Source organism: Nycticebus coucang, chromosome 2 (assembly GCF_027406575.1).
Source record: "Nycticebus coucang isolate mNycCou1 chromosome 2, mNycCou1.pri, whole genome shotgun sequence".
NCBI lineage: Eukaryota > Metazoa > Chordata > Mammalia > Primates > Lorisidae > Nycticebus > Nycticebus coucang.
Window position 1 is genome coordinate 132,429,442 of NC_069781.1, and position 20,077 is coordinate 132,449,518.

The 20,077-nt window shown below is 50.8% G+C and overlaps 2 protein-coding genes across 2 annotated transcripts in view; one reads left to right on the forward strand and one right to left on the reverse strand.

The window, feature by feature from the left end:
* Positions 1 to 13,308, forward strand: part of WDR93 (WD repeat domain 93) — a 111,229-nt gene extending 97,921 nt beyond the window's left edge. The window contains exons 13-17 of the mRNA XM_053581873.1: positions 562 to 775; positions 3,157 to 3,220; positions 4,357 to 4,513; positions 4,846 to 5,044; positions 11,066 to 13,308. Of these exons, the coding sequence (XP_053437848.1) occupies positions 562 to 775; positions 3,157 to 3,220; positions 4,357 to 4,513; positions 4,846 to 5,044; positions 11,066 to 11,165 (734 nt within the window). The 3' untranslated portion in view covers positions 11,166 to 13,308. The remainder of the gene's footprint in view (positions 1 to 561; positions 776 to 3,156; positions 3,221 to 4,356; positions 4,514 to 4,845; positions 5,045 to 11,065) is intronic.
* A 3,647-nt stretch (positions 13,309 to 16,955) lies between these two features.
* Positions 16,956 to 18,195, reverse strand: MESP1 (mesoderm posterior bHLH transcription factor 1). Its single transcript, XM_053581874.1, has 2 exons — positions 17,596 to 18,195; positions 16,956 to 17,321 (listed from the first exon to the last, which is right to left on the reverse strand). Exons 1-2 carry the CDS (start codon positions 18,010 to 18,012, stop codon positions 17,247 to 17,249), a joined length of 492 nt encoding a protein of 163 aa, XP_053437849.1. The 5' UTR covers positions 18,013 to 18,195; the 3' UTR covers positions 16,956 to 17,246.
* Positions 18,196 to 20,077: the final 1,882 nt, after the last annotated feature.

Below are 20,077 nucleotides of genomic sequence, written 5' to 3' on the forward strand. Positions count from 1 at the left end.
AGTCTCCACCTGAAGAGTCTAGTGGTTATTTCAAATTGTAGGGCATTCTCCCCACGTGGTACTTCAAGAAAAATCACTAAAGGCCCTCCCAAGTTTTATTTATTAAACCAACAGCAATATTGAAAAAACAAGAGGTATTTCAAGGAAAGGAAACATAATTTCACAAGCTGTTAATAGTTTATTTTTTGTTTGGGGGGGTTTTGATATTGGTAAATTTTTCTTTGGCTACACACACACCCTCCTTTTCTACAGCTATCCCCTCCGTCCATGCACCTTTACACTCTGGGGGCAGCTGTAGTTCAGTGCCTGGCTGGGTCGTAGCTTCCTTCCATTCCAGGACTGACTCTGCCCTCCTTTCCATCACAGGAGGTTTCCCTGAAAGGGGCTCTTCCCTCCGACCAAGCACTGGCTTTACTTGTTTCACTCTCAGAGGGAGCTCATTGCTTGATCTTGCCCTCATATCTTGCAAGTCCCTCACATACTTGCTGGGCACATATCCTCCACCTGTGCCTGCCTCCCCTCACCCACTTTTCTGACCTCCTCGTATAATTATTTTTCTAGGATTCCCTCTTGGGGTCATTGCTCTTCCTGAAGGATGTTTCTGCCAAAGTATTCATTTCCTAAAATACTTCTTGGTCTACAAAGGACAGAATATGTATCCTGAGGATCTGGTTAAATCCCAAATGAAATGTGTGGTGCTGTGCACAGACGCTTCCCTCCACCTGGTAGAAGCCAACGGGACCCAAGAACCCACCATCAGCGTGCTTGTGGAGAGGTCTGGGGCTGGAGGGGAGGATGGGGCAAACTATCTGCCGGACAGATGATGCTATTTCATGGGAAACTCTGACCACCTGTTTGACTAGAGTCCACTTTCCCTATAGCCATCACTCCCGGTGAGCTTCTCAAGATCACAATGTCATATGTGTCTATTACAATTTTTCTAACAAAATTCCCCTCCAAAACTCATGTTGAAATTTAATATCTATGTAGTAATATTGAGAGGGGGCAGAACTTTTAATTGCTATTTGGGGCTGAGTGTGGTGGTTCCTTCCTATAATCCCAGCACTTTGGGAGGCCAAAGGGGTGGGAGATGGGGTGGAGTGGGGATGGAATCACTTGAGGCCAGGAGTTCGAGACCAGCCTGAGCTAGCCACCCCCCACCACCTCTACAAAGAAAGAGAAAAACTGGCTCAGCACCGTAACTCATCGGCTAGGGCACCAGCCACATGCACCAGAGATGGCGGGTTCAAACCCAGCCTGGACCTGCCAAACAACAATGACAATTACAACAAAAAAATAGCCAGGCATTGTCACGCGTGCCTGTAGTCTCAGCTACTTGGGTAGCTGAGGCAAGAGAATTGCTTAAGCCCAAGAGTTTAAAGTTGCTGTGAGCTGTGATGCCACAGCACTCTACCGAGGGTGGCATAGTAAGACTCTGTCTCAAAAAAAAAAAAAAGAAAGAGAAACTAACCAGACATCATGGTAGGCACCAGTAGTCCCAGGTAGTTGGGAGGCTGAGGCAGGAGGATCATTTGAGCTCATAAGTGGGAGGCTGCAGTGAGCCATGATGAGGCCATGGCACTCTACCCAGGTTGACAGAGTGAGACTCTGTCTCAAAAAAAAAAAAAAGATGACTTTTTTCATGAAGGCTCTGCCTTTAGGAATGGATCAATCTATTCATGTATTGATAGGTTAATTGGCTGATGGATTAATGGGCCATCACAGGAGTGGAACTAGTGGCTATATAAGAAAAGAGAATCCTGAGCTGGCACATGAGCATGCTCAGCCCCACCATGTGCCACCTCCGGGCTCTTCACAGAGTTCCCACCAGCAAGAAAGCTCTCCCCACATGTGGTCCCTTGACTTGGACTTCTCAGTCTCTAGAACTGTAAGAAATAAATTCCTTTTCTTTATAAGTTACCCAGTTTCTGGTATTCTGTTATAAGCAACAGAAGAACAAGCCAAAACAACATCTTTCATATCCCATATGACAAAGAGGTAACTCATTTCTGCCCAAACAACCTTTTATCAGTTTCCTCAAGGATATCTCTCTTTTTAAAACATTTTTAAATATTTGTGCATGCAAATGAATTTATACCATGTGTGTTCATGTGTGTGTGTGTGTGTGTGTTGTGAGATTAGCTGCCCTCTACCCACTGGAAGTAAATCATCTCCAGTTCCACTGGGGCACCTATGTGCCTCCCCCAACACTTCCTTCTTTCTCGTCCCCATGGGTAACCACCTTATCTATTTGTGGCTGTATAACAAACCACCACAAAACTTAATGGCTTAATAAAACAGTCATTGTTTAGTCCCCAATTCTGTAGGTCACGACTTAGGCTACACTCATTGGTCAGTTCTTCTTCTGGTCTTGCCTGGGCTCTCACCCGTGCCTGCAGGCAGCTTGCAGGTCAGGTAGGCCTGGCGATTCTCAGATGGCCTCACTTACACCTGGTAGTCAGCAGGCTATGGGGAAGGGCACCTGGGTTCTCCACAGGGCTTCTGCTGCGGTCTGGTGCAGGCTTCCTCGAATGGCAGTCTGAGGGCTCCTAGCAGCGTGAGAAGCCAGCCCAGTGCACATATGCTTTTCAGGCTCCTGCTAATGTCCCAGTGGGCAAAGCACATCTATGGTCACCCCACATTCAAGCAGTGAAAAGACAGACACCCATCTTTTGATGGAGTCTCTGCCAAATAAAGCCAATTGTTTTTCCAGTTTTACCATATTGTTTCCCTAAATTCATCATTCCTTCACTTCCCTTTAAGAACTGTATTTGTATGACTCTAAATTGTGTGTTATTTAGCTGCGTATATTTAGGAAACCTGTAAATAGAACCTTATCTATACATTCTTTTTTTCAACTGGTCACTCTGTAACTGCCAAGCAACATTGTTCATGAGAGCCAGGGTGCTGATGCACATCTCAGTCCTTTTATTTTCATTGTCGTAGGAGTGCACTGCATTCCATTGTATCATATACCACAGTTATTACCCATCCTCTTGCTAATGGATATTTGGATTGTTCCTAATTTTTTGCTACTATGAATAATCTCCTCATATCTCTTGATTTCCCTGAGTTTCCCCAGGATATATGCCTAGAAGACGATAGCAAAACTTAGAAGCTCTTAAAGTAGGAGCCTGTGTGTCTTCTGTCCCATAGGCCTATAAAGCACCCAGAGGAAGCCATCTGTGCAGTGGCCCCAGTCCCAGCCCTACCTGGCATGGTAGGTTCCCTGTGCCTTTCAGTCCTTTTCTGTGCCTGGGTTCTTCATCTTTCCTTCAAAAAATATTTGTTAAAGAAGTCGGAACATCTGCAGCTGCCAGACGTGGGGCCATGCGCCGGGCAAAAGAGTGCGAACTTGTAGGATGGGGCTTGAGACAGAGAGGTCAGCAGGAAACAGCATGTTCAGAGGAGGGATGGAGAAGGAGGGATGTCAGGAGATGGCCTCAAAGAGAGGGTGGGAGGAATGCAGGCCTGAGAGAAAGTCCCTGAACCCAGGTGCCCTTCCCCATAGCCTGCTGACTACCAGTGTAAGTGAGGCCACTCCCTGCAGAAGGTGAGGGGCCTTTAGGACCCCCAGGGGAGATGCCAAGAGATCCCAGGGCTAAAGGTGCAAATTCCATGCTCAGCACCAGTCAGAGGGAGTGGTAACAGTGGAAGCTGTGGGTTCCAGCAAGTTCTTCAAGTCAAAGACAAGAGGCTCCTGCAGGTGCCATCATCCCTTTTTACAGGCCAGTGACAGAGAAGGACTCTAAGGAAAACCACAGGGTGGGTCCTGCAGGCTCAGAGAGGGAAGGTGAGGTGAGAGGACAGTGTCCAGGCTGCAGGTGGGGACAGACGGGTGGGGGTGTGATAAGCCTCTTGTGTGAGGAAGGGGAAAGTGGTATGGCAGCAGGAGGACACAGGGCCAAAGGGTACTTTCTAAGGAAGGAGGGAGTGCAGTGTGGAGAAGAGTGCAGGCAGGAGAGAACTGGGATCGCTGGCCAAAAGGGGCCCTGGATTGAGCAGGGTCCCTAAGGTGGTGGGAAGGAAGGGCATCAGGAAAGGGAGGGACAGAATCTTGGCCATGTGGAGGCTGAGCTCTGCATTGGAGAGACTGGAAGAACCAGGAAGAGAAGCCAGGTGGAAAGGGGGAAGCTCAGAAAGGCCTGTTTGCTGACGGCAGCCCCAGAGGAGTTAGCACACTCATGTCTGCAGCTCCCACAGCTCTGGGTGGATACAGAGGCCGGGTGCCAAAAGCCTGATCAATTCTGTTTCCTTATTTTATGTCCAGCTATTTCTCTTATTCCTTACATTCCACCTTCTTATAAGGGACTGAGTCCAACGGAAGGCCACACTCACTGGCTCTCTGCTTCCCAGGTGCTGACCTTTTCTAAGAATGGCTCTGTGTGCCTCATGGATGTGGCCAAGTCTGCAGTCATCTGTGCCTTTGCTCCCCCCAGACCCTCCTATCTGGAGGTCCCTTGGAAGCCGATGTTTGTGGTATCTTCACACCACCCATGTTTCCTGCTCCGAGGTATAGAGGGGGACTGTAAGGGCTGATGCCCAGACCCAGAGCCTGCTCACCATTTCCCTGTCTTAGTCCTCTCACAAAGCAGAGATTAATTCCACCAATCCCCTCCCACTCTGTGTCCCCCTCCACCAAGGTCATGGGCTACTGCAGCTCCATCCTCACAGCATACTTTGATAAAATGCCAGCAAGGTCTCCTATTCAAACTCCTGCCCCTCCCAGCCCAGCCTAGATGGTCCAGCTGTTAACAGGTAGAGAACAGCTCCCACGTCTACATGTGGCGCAGAACCCATCGAGAACACAGTCACTACACAGAACGCTGTTCTTCTTTCTTGCAGATGACTGTCCTCATGAAACTGGATCCACCAATGATGCTGGAATCCAAAATTCTATTTTCTATTTTAATTTTGAGGCTTACCCCCTCCTGGAAAAAATCTCAAAAAATTGTACCATTCCTCAAAGGAACTTGATGGATAATATGGCCTTCCCCCAGGCATTACCATTGGAGACAAGATGTGAGCGTTTCCTCCAGAAGAGGTAAGAATTCTACGTTTGTACCCTTCTGCATCCTGGGCTATCTCTGCACCAAGGGCCAGTGCAATTTGTTCTATAGGGGGATCCTTTCAGTATTTAAATTCCTGCCTAAGTGATTTAAATGTCCTGTTACCACATTCTAGCCCACCAACCACACTCTGGTTCAGATTGAGAGAAAGGAGTAATTAATTCAGGCTGGTAGCAAAGAAGGGCTTGCAAGTGGTGTTTCTTCCTGTCAAGACCAACTTATCTTTTTGCTTTCTTAATTCCTTTTTTATTTTTTGAAACAAGTTTGGATTATTAAACACAATCATTAAAACAGGGGGTTGGCAAACATCTGGCCCACTCTCTGGTTTTATAAATAAGATTTTTTTTTTTTTTTTGAGACAGAGTCTCACTATGTTGCCCTCAGTAGAGTGCTGTGGTATCACAGCTCACAGCAACCTCCAACTCTTGGGCTTAAAACTCTTGGGCTTAAGAGATTCTCTTGCCTCAGCCTCCCAAGTAGCTGGGACTACAGTCGCCCACCACAACACCCAGTTATTTTTTTATTGCAGTTGTTTTAGCTGTTCTGGGCCGGATTCGAACCCACCAACCTCAGTGTATGTGGCTGGTGCCATAACCACTGTGCTATGGGCGCCGAGCCTATAAATAAGATTTTATTCAAACACAGTCATATCCATTTTTTTACATGTTATCTGTGGCTGCTTGGGTGCCACGTGTCAGGGTCGAAGAGTTCCTTGCAAAAGACACAAAGAGTTGAAATTGTTTACACTCTGTACCTTTACAGAGAATGTTTGCCAACCCTCAATCTGAGAATGCTTTCCTTTATCCTTCCCACAATTGGTCATGCATGCACCTCTCCACTCCCTGCTCCTTCCACTCCCCCCAATCCTTCTAGGCCCATTTGCTTTTTCCCTTCTGCTTTAGAAACATCCTGAACTCCTGGACTCAGTCCACTCTGGAGAAACAGCTGTCTCTTCTAACCCATCTCACAACAAATTCCTGGAGATCTGGAAATTCTTATTAATGTTTCCCTGTGATCTGACCACACATTTGGGGCAGAATGGGGTTATCAGTGGAACCCTGCTTCCTAGACCCAGGCCTGCTCTACAGAACTAGGTGACTTTGGCAGGTGCCTTTCCTTCCGGGACCACAATGTCCTTACATAACAGAACCCTGAGATTCTGCCACATCTTCAACACGTAACATTTCTTTATGAGCATCCCCCTTTCTCCACTTAGACTCTTCCTTGGGAAGGAATAAGTAGAGTGGTTGAGACAAGCAGTTCTGGAACCAGTCAAACCAGGCTTTTGTCCCCACGCTTTCCCTGACTGTGGGATGTGGGATAAGCTGCTCTCAGAGACTCCCGTTTCCTCATTCATTCAAAATATATGTCACTTCTCCCAATATGCGCCTAGATGTGTTCTGGACATTTTAATGATGCCTGGTTTTTAGGGCTTGCTGTATAAAGTGAGATAACCCCTGTAAAGTGCCAGGCATGGTTGCTCAACAAAAGGTAGGAATGATGAGGATGGCACCGGTTAATCCAGGCTCCTGCCTGGGAAAGCCTCATGTGCCCACCAGGTGGCACTGCAGCCCTCTCTGCTTTCTCTCTGTCTCTCTGCACATTCTGGTCCTTCCGGAGTCCTGGAATGGCTGTCACAGGGAAGGTGTGCTTTCATCAGGATAGGAATGTGATCTCAGAGTCCTGGGGGAGAGGGACAACAAAGAAAGGGTCGGTTGACATTGTCCCTAACTAAAAATCTACCATTTTTCATTCTGACCCCTGAAGACTTGCTCTGAGGAGCTGAAGAACCAGGGGGAGTTTCACCAAGTCTACAACTTAGTATCACATGGTCCAGGAAGAATTTATAGAAAAGACAAAGAGAGGGAGATAAAATGTTAACTGGCAAATCTAGGTGAAGGTTCATTGTACCACTTGCAGCTTTTTTATAGGTTTAAGAGTTTTCAAAATTCAAAGGTAGGAAGAGGTTAGTAAATATTATTTACAGTATAATCCTGACTTTGAGTAAAAGAGAAAGAAGACTGGGAACGTGTTCACCAGTAGTAACACCAGTCATGGTCAGTAATAGAGGTATGTGTGGTTTTCTCCTTGTGTTTTCCCTGTTTGCAACTTTTTAACAACAACAACAAAAATGCTGTTTTGACAAATAGATAAAAAATGATAGTGCAAAACCAAGTCAAGGGATCTTCCCATCTCAGCCTTTCAGAGTGCTAGGATTACAGGTGTGAGCCACCACACCCAGCCTGCCCTAAACATGTTAATCATCATCTTTTTTTTTTCTGTTTACTCCTTTGTCTGAAATATTCAGTTTCCACTGGCCCTAAAACTAGGTACAACTTTAAGTCAGTTCATGTGTCAATAGAGTCAAAGTTTCAAACTTTCAATAGTCTGTCCGAATTGTTTTCACAAAACCCACACTGGGAGTTATGTTAAAAGCCAGTGTGAAACTAAGCCTGCCTTTAGGGCTTCAGAAGAAAGCCAGTTAGCACCAAATGTGCCACCTGCCTGGGGCCTGACTTCTGCTCCCTCCAGTCCAGGCCGCAGGCTCGGCTTCTTGTCTGTCTACTGTCCAATGTCTCTGGTTGGGTCAAACTTTTGATCACAAGACAGAATGTTCAGGACACCAAGAAACAGGAGCAAAGACTTTTCTCCATATCCCCCATGGAAAGCCATGCAGAGTCAGGCTCTGCCTGCCCAGCTTTCTGACGGAGGTGGGCTTTGGAATGACCCAGTAGTCTGAGATCCGCACATCACCCAGCTCCCCTGGTAAGAGTTAGGAAGGCTTCTGTGGACACCAGATGACGTTTTCCTCAACGTCAGAGGAGGGTGAGGAATGGTATTCTGGCCCCTTCATCATCCCCATCTTTTTTTTTTTTTTTTGTAGAGACAGAGTCTCACTTTATGGCCCTCGGTAGAGTGCCGTGGCCTCACACAGCTCACAGCAACCTCCAACTCCTGGGCTTAAGCGATTCTCTTGCCTCAGCCTCCCGAGTAGCTGGGACTACAGGCGCCCGCCACAACGCCCGGCTGTTTTTTGGTTGCAGTTTGGCCGGGGCCGGGTTTGAACCCGCCACCCTCGGCATATGGGGCCGGCACCCCACCAACTGAGCCACAGGCGCCGCCCCCATCATCCCCATCTTAACTTTCCTTTCTTGAACAAAAGGATGAATCTCTCCTCAAATTATAGTTTCTCAAGCCCCAGATGTGCACACTCGGGCTGTTTGAATTCAGCTTTTGTACAGGGACTTACAGATGTTCCAGCTTCTCCCACTTTGTAATGGGTAACCTGTTTTTTTAGAAGATGCGCCACACACCTTGTCAGTAACTTGCTTCAGGACCATAGGAGACAGTGCTGTGCCAGCTGGGGCAGGGAAAACCTGCGTTTGCTGATGGTAAAGAGGAAGTGTCTCGGGGTTCCCAGAAAACAGCCTTGCCTGTCAGTTGGGCCTCAGACAAGCCAGCCACCCTCCCATTCCTTCCTCACACTGCACTGTCCTGAGCACTGTCACAGAAGTCACACTGCAGACACGGGTAGTGCTGGCAGGGGCCCTGCCCAGCTTCCATCAGTCTCCTCCACGTGGCCATCTCCCCCCAGCTCTGCCTGCTTCAAGCTGTACACCCCAGGGCACTCCCATCCCTTGGCTGCCCTGTCCCTTAGGTCACCAGGTCACCTCCCACCCTCACACCCCACCTGCCTCCTGACACAGAGAAACACGTGGGAGGCTATACTGACCCCTGGATTCAAGGTCTCAGCCCTTCCCCTTCCCCTAGACACCAAACCCTTGCTTCCTTGGGCCATCTGCTCCTTGCTCTGGCTGGCAGTGCCTTCTGATGCCTTGTCCAATGTCACCAAGTCCCCTCCATAGCAAAAAAGCTCTGCAGCCACAGCTGCAGCTGGCTCAAGGAAATGGAGGGCACACACCACCCCTGCATCACCTCCACCCATCCCTGGCTCCCTGGAGCTCCATCCTTACAGCCACTGGATGAATTTTGTCCGTTCTCTGCAAGACAAGTTCTTGTGGGTGGACTTCCCCATCATGGGACAGGTGCATTGGACACTGAGGGCTCGCATACCTCAGGAGGCTGCCCCTCACCCTCCTGCCCCAGCCTCACCACTTCCTATACCAGCCACAAGGCAGGACAAAAAAAAAAGGTCAATTATTATTTTAATTTGGAAATTAAGGAGGGTGAGCATCTTTTTGCCGCATATAAATTTCTCTCTCTGGTCTGTGACTTACCCTGGGTCTTCTTCCTATGGATGTGCTCATTTTCTTTTGGTTTTAAGTTGTCAGTTTGCTGCAGATAATTTTTCTTGGCTTGTCTTTGGATGGAAATTCTGGTTGCTTGTTTAACTGCCAAGTTTTCAGCTATTTCAGAGCTAGAGGGCGGCTGCAGTGGGGAGGCACGGTGTGGCTCTGCCACCCTCTCACTTTGGGACTGGGGCAAACCTTGGTAACCTTCTTTGTAAAATGGGCAACAGTCATTTGTCCTCACAGGACATTGCCTGGCACATGGCGATGGTTGGCCCTTAATTACCAGGTACCTGAGTCAGCTCTTCTGCCCGCCCACACCACATTGTGCAATCCCATGCTGTCTTTAAGCACAATGGTGGTTCCATTCCCGGGCTCCTTTTTAACACTTATTCTTGGCCCATCTCCTCAGCTGCCTCCTGTGTGGTCACTCACGGATGCCATGTTGTTCTGACCCTTTAACCCAGTGATTCCACTTCATTTCATTAGCAACAGCGGCAGCAGTAGCCTAACAACTACCAGCTATGACCACGTATGCCAGACAAGCACTGTGCAGGCAGTCTTACTTATTAATGTGATTAGCTCTGATGCACAGTGAGGGGGTAGCTTGCCAAGGTCAGGCCACCCATCCAAGGTTGCCAGCTTGTCAGGGAGGAGCAGGCACAACACAAGCAGCCTGGTGGACAGCCCATCTGTCTACATGCACACCCAGTCTGCAGTCACCACTGCCGCCTCCCACCCATAGACAAAGATGCCATGAGCCAAGAGCCCGAATGCTGCTCTGGTTGCCCTAGCAAAAGACATCAGTGGAGAAAAGAATGAGCCAGGTCCACAGGCACTGCCCAAAGAGATTTCTAGGACAGGTCTGAGGTGGAAGGACCAGGTGCACAGCAGCGCGTTGGCCCTCCATTCACCTTCTCAGAAAGAGGCCATGCACATATACACTGCGTGTGCAGGTGTCAGAGAGCACACAGAGGCTGATTATCACACACTGCTGTGGGGACAGAAAATAAGGGTCTGAGGTAAGAGGGGGATTTAATTATGTGTGTTGATTTTATTTCAAAGAAACAGTGTATAGATGACTTTTTATGTTAAAAAATGTTTATGTCCCCATAGATGTCCCACCTTCAAGCCTCAAAAACAAATCAAAACTACCATCATCTTTCTCCCTGAAAGTGTCCCTTTTCCTGTTTTCCCTGAGTGTGTTACATGCTTGCTCACTCCAGCACCTGAGGCAGAAACCTGGCTGCCAGCCTGCACCCTCTTCCCGTGCCCCATGTCCCCACGATGATTCCTGGCAGCCTCCCCTCTCTGTATCATACATCATTTAATATTTTCTACAACAATAACTGTTACCTTTTTAAAGGCTCAGTTCAAGTGTCCTTAGAAAAGTGGAATCATACAGCATCATTTTGTGACTGGCAGATTTCACACAGCACATCCTCAAGGCTCGTCACCCTGTGCATGTGTCGGAGCTCCCCTCCTGTGTGAGGCTGAGCATGCTGTCACAGTGCATACCGCACTTGGTTCACAAATGAGCTACTAGCTCCTTAGTCACTATCCCGTCCACAGCAGACACCTGTGGGTTGGAACTCACATCTGTCATTGCTCAGTAAAGGCTGAGCACCTGCTGTGTACCATGCTGTGTCCTGAGGACACAGAGGTGAAGCAAGTATGTCACTTTAGAGGCCTGCCCTGGGGCCTGGAGCCAGAGAAGGCCCTCTCATCCTGGGTGTGTATCCTCAGCTTTCAGCAGCTGGAGAAGAACCAGGTGAAGGAGCAGGATCACTGGAGCCGGCTTCGGAGGTACTCCTTGCTTCTCCAGAGGGAGAACTTCAAGAAGTGAGGCTGCCACCACCCTGGGGCTCTCTGAAAAGGTTTTAGCCATTAGGCAGCTGCTCCCCCGGATGCCCGGCAGCCAAGAGACACACAAAGGGCCACAGTTCAAGGGGCCCAGACTTGCAGTATGGAACCTGTGCAGAGCCAGCAAGAGAGGACCTTCAACCCTTGCTTCACCCTTCCCCAAGGGAAGGACCTTGGGGAACCTTCAACCACTAAGTCACTTGTCAGCGCTCTCAGGTGGGTCTGTGTACCACCCAAATAAAGTGACTCTGCTCCCTGACTCCCAAGTTGCTGTAGTGTGTAACCCATTGTCTCCACGCAGCCCAGACCCCAGCAGGGCCCGCAGAGCCACTGTCCTCAATCAAGCCAGATGCCCAGCCCAACAGCAGCGTGACTGCTGTGCTCGCCACTCATGCCTCCGTCTCTCTGCTGGGGTGGTGGGATTGTAGCCTGAGGCCACAGCAATGAGGCAGGGTTGGGGGTGCAGTGGCAGACAAGACTGGGTGGCTGCTGGCCTGAGAGCACCAGCAGAGGCTGGGATGCCCAAGGCCAAGGAGAAGGCAGAGCAACCCCAGCAGCTCCAAGGACATGTCTATTCCCAAGGACATCGTGTGACTCCTCTCAGAGGACTGGGGACTTAACTTCCCAGACTCCAGGGTGACAAGCTGCTCGGGAAGGCAGACTACAGGGTTTACAGCAGCTGCTGCTTTTGTTTCCCCACTTTCCTCCTCCCCTAGGCCACACACACTCCTCATTGGACAATACCTCCCTCATGGCACTGATACTATCTGGACGTCTCTTGGGATGAAGGGGTCCCTACTTCAGACACTCTGCCTGCTCCCCATGCCACCGTGGGAATGGGCATACAGTGGCATTCTTTTCCTCTATGCAGCAGGCATCGTGAAGCTCCTTTGAGATTAAGGAGGAGAATTTGACACGAGGAGCTTGGCCTTATACACAAACAACATCTGTACGTGGTTTGTGTATTTTACTTTAAAGCAACGATGTTATCATTGTCCCCATTTTACAGGGAGGGTAGATTGAAGCCCAGGCCATGCAACTGAGAACTGCCTGCATCATGTCCTGACAGGCTTTTCAGCAGCAGCTGCCTACACCCAACTCAAACTACCTTTAGCAAAAAGAGGACTTGTTGGCTCAGACAACTTAGACATCCAGGAGCAATGCTGGCTCCCGCCCAGGTCTGCTTCCATCTCCCAGTTCTAATCCCCTTTCAGGCAGACCCTGTGCTGGAACATAGTAACTGTCCTTCGTCAATGGTCCCAGCAAAGCCTGGGCCTACTCCTCACTGGCCTGAGTGATGTGGTCTTGTTCCTAATGGTGTAGGGCTATGCCTATCCCTGGAAAGGGTGAGGGTCACACTCCCAACTGAGGATAGATGAGAGAAGAGCCATCTGAGGGAAGGAGAGTGACAGACCGGGGAGGTAAGAAGCCGGGAGAGGTGCTGAGCAGGCACAGACAACAGAGGCCACACGCCAGCTCCCTCTGGACAGAGCCGGCATGGAGAACCCAGCTCCACTTTTACAAAGTCACGTGCTGCCAGCACCAGGCCACCATGTCATTTCTTAAAGTGTGAGGAAGGAGCAAGGGGGAAGACAGGTACTGAGGCATCGCAAGGAGAAAGGAGGCTCTGGCAGCATCAGCATGAGACTGGGGTTCCCAACTAGGAGGCTGGGCTTTCCAGGCTCTAGCCACCTGGGGCCAGTGCACCACCAGGCTGAGCAGGCCATGCCAGTGGCCCCAAAAGAGGTCCTTGCCCCTTGGGTGCTAGAGCTCTTTGGAAACATCAAGAATCTTCTATCTTGCCAGGTGCAGTGGCTCACACCTGTAATCCTAGCACTCTGGGAGGCTGAGACAGGTGGATTGCCCTGAGCTCACAGGCTGGAGACCAGCCTGAGCAAGGGTGAGACCCATCTCTAAAAATAGCCAGGCATTGTGACAGGTGCCTATAGTCCCAGCTACTTGAGAGGCTGAGGCAAGAGAATCACTTGAGCCCAAGAGTCTGAGGGTGCTACGAGCTATGACGCCACAGCACTCTACCAAGGATGACAAAGTGAGACTCTGTCTCCAAAAAAAAAAAAAAAACTTCTGTCTTCTTGGGGGAATGTTGGGACTATGGCAAGGCATCTGGGTGGAAAACATAAGAAGGTACTCACTCTCTTGGGCGGCACCTGTGGCTCAGCGGGTAGGGCGCCGGTCCCATATGCCGGAGGTGGCGGGTTCAAACCCAGCCCCGGCCAAATTAAAAAAAAAAAAAAAAAGAAGGTACTCACTCTCACTGCTTTGGATTACAGTGGCCTCTGGCAGGCCCTGGGACAAGCAGGGGCTTTGCAGTTAGCTGGAGCTCGTTTCCCTCCTGGCCCTGCACTACCCTAGTCCTCCAGAGAACATTTCAGCGCCCTGGGGCCTCCATGTGCCCATGTGCCTTGCTTGTCAGAATCAGAGGACAGCTCGGGGTCAGAGGATCATGGGTCCTGATCAATCCCAGCTGGATCTGAGCTTGTCCTCTTTCTGGGTGCACTACTACTCTCAGCGCCAAAGCCCAGCCCTGCTCCCCAGTCCTGCTCCGAGGACAGTCTGTCTTCTGCTTGCACAGTCCCACCTGGTCGCAGTGCCAGCAGCAGATGAATGCACATTTCCAGACCAGCAACCATGGACCAGAATGTGTGCTCAGGGCTCAAAACTCACAACTTATTTCATTTCCTTTTAGCCTCTTCTGCAGCACGAACACCACTCCTCTTTCTCTGCCCTTGCATTCAAATTGTGACCTTGGCATGTCCTTAAACACATTGCTTGAATGTACAAAGGTCTACTTAACTGCCCCTCCTTAATGTGTTGGCCCACTAGCACCGCCATCTGCACAGTACTGGTATGTCAGCAGCAGGAGTGGGGCCCCACAGCTTTATTTTACATCACACACAGACACATGCACATGCACGAACGCATACACTCATACATGCATACACATATATCCACAAACACCCGTTTACTCATATACACACACGCACCTGCACTCGTGCACTCATCCACACACACACATGCACTCACATACAAGCACATGAACACACACGTGCACACCTGCTTGCCAGAGCTTTTCCAAATACAGGTTTTGTCAACCACCCACATACAGTTGTCCCCTTCCCCAACTGCCATGACTTAGCTGTGTGCAAAGTTCCTTGAGCTCCCTGTGCTGTGTAACAGATAAGCACCCAGCCAGCCACCCTCCAGCAGCTCTAAGGCTAAAAGGAAATGAAATCAGTTGAGTATTGAGTCCTGAGCACACAGCCTGGCCCACGGTTGCTGCTCTGGAAATGCACAACGTTCCTCTGCTGCTGGCACTATGACCAGGTGGGACCATGCAAGCTGCTCTGCGGGAGAGGTGGGTAACTGGTGGCCAGCACTGACCAGAGTGAACCATCCTGGTGCAATCCTCCTCAATCCCACCTCATGCCACACTGAGCCTGAGCCCAGACCACTCCAAGGGCACCCTGCCAGAACCACAGGGAAGGGAGAAACCACTTTATTCTTGGGATAAGCTATGGTCAGCTGCAGTAAGGGCAATGCTTCCTGTGGTTAGGTACACAGGTCTAGGGTCATACGAGGGTCCAAATGCCAACATTGCCACTTTGCGTGGGTACATTCACCTCTTCTTACTGACCACTCTCATTCTTCAAATGGCCCAGTAACTGGGGCCACCTTCCACCTTACCTGAGAACTGAGAAGAGACAGGCTGCCCTACCCCTGGCACAAGTGCCCACCTGGACACTGGTGTGTGGATGGGCACACAGGGTTTCCTCAGGCTGCAGGATGGGGCTGGGCTTCAGGAAGGAGAGCTGAGGTGGGAGGTGACCCCCTTCCTATCTCCAATCCTGTCTCAGCCACTATTAGCTGGGATGTGCTAATGAAAATTCACACCCAGGTGCTAATAAACAGTGGGCTGCTCCTGCTCCGGGGAGGAGAGGCCCTCCACAGGGAAGGGGTTGGCCAATGAGCCCCATTTATCTGTGAAAAGACTTGCTAATAGCTTTAATTCCCAGTCCTAAAATGCAAGGCTTTTGCCATGCTAATAGATTTTCTAAGCTGGGTTGCCTCCTGCTCTCCACTAGTTAGGGCCCTGGGAAAGGAAAGATGGGTGGAGGTGCAGGAAAGAGGGGTAACCAGCAGAGGTGAGATCCCGCCACCTGCAGGCCTCAGCCAGCCAGGGTGTGCCCTGCTCAGCCTGGACCCCTGAACTGCAGATAGGGGGCCCAACCCACTCTGCATTAATGCCTTTCCCTGACCAGAACCTAAACAGTGGAAATGATCTCTGGGGGCCTCAGAAACAAACACACCCCATCAACAGACCAAGGGGTAAACAAGGTACTGTGCTAGGGGATATTAACATCAGGATCCTGATATAGAAAGCGACACAGATGGGCTATATATATGCTCAGTGAAAGCAGCCAGGCAAAAGGCCGTGTATCGTGATTCCTTTTATATGAAATGTCCAGAATGAGCAAACCTATGGAGACAGAAAATAGGTGGTTGGCAGGGGCTGGGAGGGAAGTGCATAATGGGGAGTGATGCTAAGGGGTACAGGGTTTAGGGGACAAAATTAGTGGCAGTGGTTGAATTGTACACCTTAAAAGGGTAAATTTTATAATATGTGAACTCTCTCTCAACAAGTTTCTTTTTCTTTCCTATTTTTTTTTTCTGCCCTGGGTAGAGTACTGTGGTGTCAAAGCCCATAGCAACCTCAAACTCCTGGGCTCAAGGGACCATCTTGCCTCAGCCTCCTGAGGAGCTGAGATAACAGACAACCACCACAAAACCCAGCTAGTTTTTCTATTTTTCGTAAAGACAGGGTCTTGCTCTTGCTCAGATGGCTCATCAAGGTTTTTATAAAACCGAACACTGAGGCCTGTATTCCAGACACTTGAGGGGAAGAAGAGAACTGAGTATCTATAGGTGAGGGATCTTTGGCAGAGACAGCACCCTCCAAGCTTAACTGCTCCTTAGGCTTGAAGGCAGGTTGAGGCCATACTCTTTCTGGGCTCAAGGCTCCCCTCTCCCTCTACACAGTGCTCCCTTGATCTGAACCTGAACAGTGCAGACAGAGCACAACAGAGCAACCTACTCGAAGGCCAGCTGTGTGGATTCGACTGCAACCCCACAGGCCTCATCTCATGCCAAGAGGTGTCTAGGAGGTCATGGTTATATAAACTCAGGACTGCCCCACTTACGTCCCTAAACCCACATGAGAAGGAAACTAGAGAGAAGAGAGATGGGACTATCCCAGGGTCCAAGGCCAGGATGTTCCGGCCCAAGGGATATAAGGCCTCAGAACACAAGGAAATGATCCACTGGAACTGGTGTCCTCTCAGGTCCCAGAATGAACAGAGCTTAAAAAAAAAAAAAACCCTTCAGGGCTAACAGCTGACCCTCTTTTTTCTGTAAACTGGCTATTTGGGTATAACATGCACAAGGTACCTGATATAGGGTAAGTCTTCAATGATGGAGTTGTATTTTCTACATAAGTATCTTCGTTGTATCCAATTCTCCATCAGGTTCAAGGGAAGATGAATAAATGCTACTTAATGTCCCATGAGAAAGTGGCCACTTTCAGCCACTTTCTCATGAGGCTCACTCACCTGGAACAGGAGATGCTAGGCCAGGGCTGGAAAAGGGGTCTGGACCTGTGGGATTTGGGGAGTGAAGATTGCAAGAACCACTCCCAAGGCCCCCCCTGTTCTTCTATGAAGGAGAAAAAGGGAAGTGAGTGTCCACCTAGAAAAAGAAGAAATTGCCAACACCAGCGCGATTTATTCACAAATAAATAAATTCACACTAGGCAGAGACTCCCACCTACTTCAAAGTGTCTACCCATGGGTCCTACCATCAAGGGAAGGGTTCAGGAAGGCAGTCCTGGGTGGCACCGGCTGTCACCCACACAAACGTCGATGCCTGTATTGCGGCGACCTCTTCCAGGAAAGGCAGTCTTAAGAGTAACCATTTACAAGGTGCTGAAACCAAAAAGCCTCTGCTCACTGACAGAAGGACACCAGCTGTCCGCTGTCACGTGGGTTCCTCAGGCCAGCAGCCACTCCAGAGGCGAGAGAGGCATCCAGGTGTCCAGGAGGGCCAGCACGTCGCCAGAAAAGAGCTGCAGGGACAGAGAGCAGCGTAGCCCTCAGTGGGCTCTACTCTGAGGGGATCACTGGAGAAGAAAGGGACCTTGTCTCCTCTCGTCGCCTGGTGCCATGGACACACTACTTTGCTCCAGGGAGAGAACGGGAGAGGCCAGGCCACCAGCGGGATGGGTAGGGCTGCTGGTCCTCGCAGTAGGGCTGCGCACCGGGCGCAACCAGTACAGGCACCCCTCTCCCCCACCCCGACCGCTGTGGGAACGAGCCCCGCACGGGGAAGAAGGTACTAACCAGAGGGGATGGGCACGGTTCCACTGTCAGCCCTTCGCAATATGTCGCAGGGACGTAGAGCACCAGCAGGTCGCGCGGCTTGGGAGCTACCTGGGCTCCGAAGCAGGCAGGCGGACACCCCCAGGACTCCCCGACTTCGGCGGCTGAGCTCAGGCCGGAGCAGAGCACCTGCACCTGCGCCTGCGCGGAGCCGCCGTCCCAGCAGAGCGGGCAGGAACGAGTGAACGCCACGTCTCTGTGCCGTCGGCACCGGCACTGAAGGCTCTCCTCGCTGAGGCCCAGCACGGCCGACAGATGGCCGACGTAGCATGTGGCCAGGCGCAGCGTCTGGATCTTAGTCAGGCTCTGACCGGTGGGTGCCACGGACCGCGGCAGGAAGCTGCGCAGCTCGTGCAGGGCGCGGGCGAGAGTGCGCATGCGCAGTTTCTCGCGTTTGCTGGAGTGCCGCTGCTGCCCATTGCGCAGGCGCTGTGCGGGGGAGCGCGGCGCGGAGGCCTGAGCCGGAAGGCCGGCTGGGCGGCCCAGGTACTGCCCCAAGAGTGTGGGGGTGAGGTTAGAGAGCAGCCACAGTCTCTGTTGGAGGGTGGTGGCAGCCGAGCTTGACCCCGGTCAGCGGACAGGATCCAAGACTCAGACAGCTGCGGGCGCAGGGGCTAGGCAGTGACCGCGGCGGTCTGGGGCTGGCGGTCCGCGCCTCTTTATCCGGTGCGAGGTGTGAAGTGACCATTTTCAGGCCGCATCAACACTTCAAAGCTGGCACGGGGCCAGGCCTGACCCTTTGAACCAGCGGGGGAGGGGGGACTTGGTGGGGGGAGATGCCAATCCCTCGATATGTATGCCTCATTCTACTGCCTGGGTGCCCACTTGGGCGCCGGTCCTAGGTGCTCACACCTTCTGCCTGGGTGACCTCGGGCACGTTCAAGGGAGCAGGGTCAAAGCAGATGATTGGTTTTCTTTCACCCTAGGAAAGCCTGGGGGTGTATATCAGCCGGGACCGTGGAATAGAGACCAGAAGTGGGGCGCTGATTCCCTCTAAAGGTGGGGAGACCTGTGAGCCATTCCTCCTTTGGGCGGGTCTTTCCACGGTGCGGTGAGATGTGCCCTGGGAGGAATCTGTACCCTATCAGGGGTCCTCAAACTTTTTAAACAGGGGGCCAGTTCACTGTCCGTCAGACCGTTGGAGGGCCAGACTATAGTTTAAAAAAAAAAAACTGAACAAATCCCTATGCACACCGCACATATCTTATTTTGAAGTAAAAAAACAAAACGGAAACAAATACAATCACGCCACCGCATGTGGCCCATGGGCAGTAGTTTGATGACCCCTGGAACAAGCTGGCAGTATCCAGTCGGGCTGCTGGGCCACCTGAGCAAAGCACCTGGACTGGTAAACTCTGGGGCTAAGCGTGTCACCACTGGCCTCTAACTAGTGTTCCCCCACTTTTGGACAGGTGTATCAGGTTTTGCCAATGAAATGTGAGGGAAATGACAGAAAAAGCATTTGACAAAATTCAACACCTTAGTGATAAAAATTCTCAGCAAAGTAGAGAATAGAAATTTCCTCAATCTGGTGAAGGGCATCTACAAAGAACCCACAGGCAGCACTGTAGTAAACAGTGAAAAGACTGATAGCTTCCCTGCTAAGGTCAAGGAGCATGTCTGCTCTCCCTCTCCCACTTCCACTCAGCGTTGTCCTGGATGGAGAGTCTGGCTGTGTAATAAAGAAAGAGAAGTAAAAGGCATGCTGGTTAGAAAGGAAGAAATTAAACATCCATGATTGTCCACTTGGAAACTCTCAAGGGATCTGCATTGTCTGCCTGGCCCCTAGGGATCTGAGTTTGCACACGTCTTAATAGGCACTTGGTGAATAGATATCTACTCCTAGCTGGACTGCGGAGTACCTGGTATCTGGCAACATGTCTGTACCTGTTTCTCCTTCAAGCAGAGTTCAGAGCTGAGGGTCTGTTTTTGTCTCCCCTCTGGCTTCAGCCCTGTGAGACTGATGAGTGAGCTGGTTTGTAACAGTAAAGGCCAAAAGGCCTGCTACCTCTTCCTGAGCATCTCTGCCCACTACCACCCCCTCTGAGTCTTTTTTATCTCCTATTGCCCTTGGCCTCCTCTGACACCTTCTATATTCCCCCTCCTCTGTCCCAGCAGCCCAGAATGCCTTTGCCCTTGGTCACATCCAGGAGCAACAGTGCCAACTGTGGTGGGTAGAGATAGCGGAGGAGCCTACTCCCAGGAAGAGCCTGGCTCCTCCTCACTCCAAAGCTGTTGAAGCTGTCACAGGGCCACCCCTTCTGGACCTTGGCAGATGGATGCCTCCTGGGGCTCCAGATCCAAGTCAAGACCCTAGTGTGAAAGCCCAGGGATTTGGGCCTCTCCTATGCTGCCAGGCCTGAGGGAATAAGTGGTTAGGGATCAGTAGAGTGTATTGTCCACTGAGGTTGGGGAGTGCAGGGGGGAGGCCAGACAGGCAGAA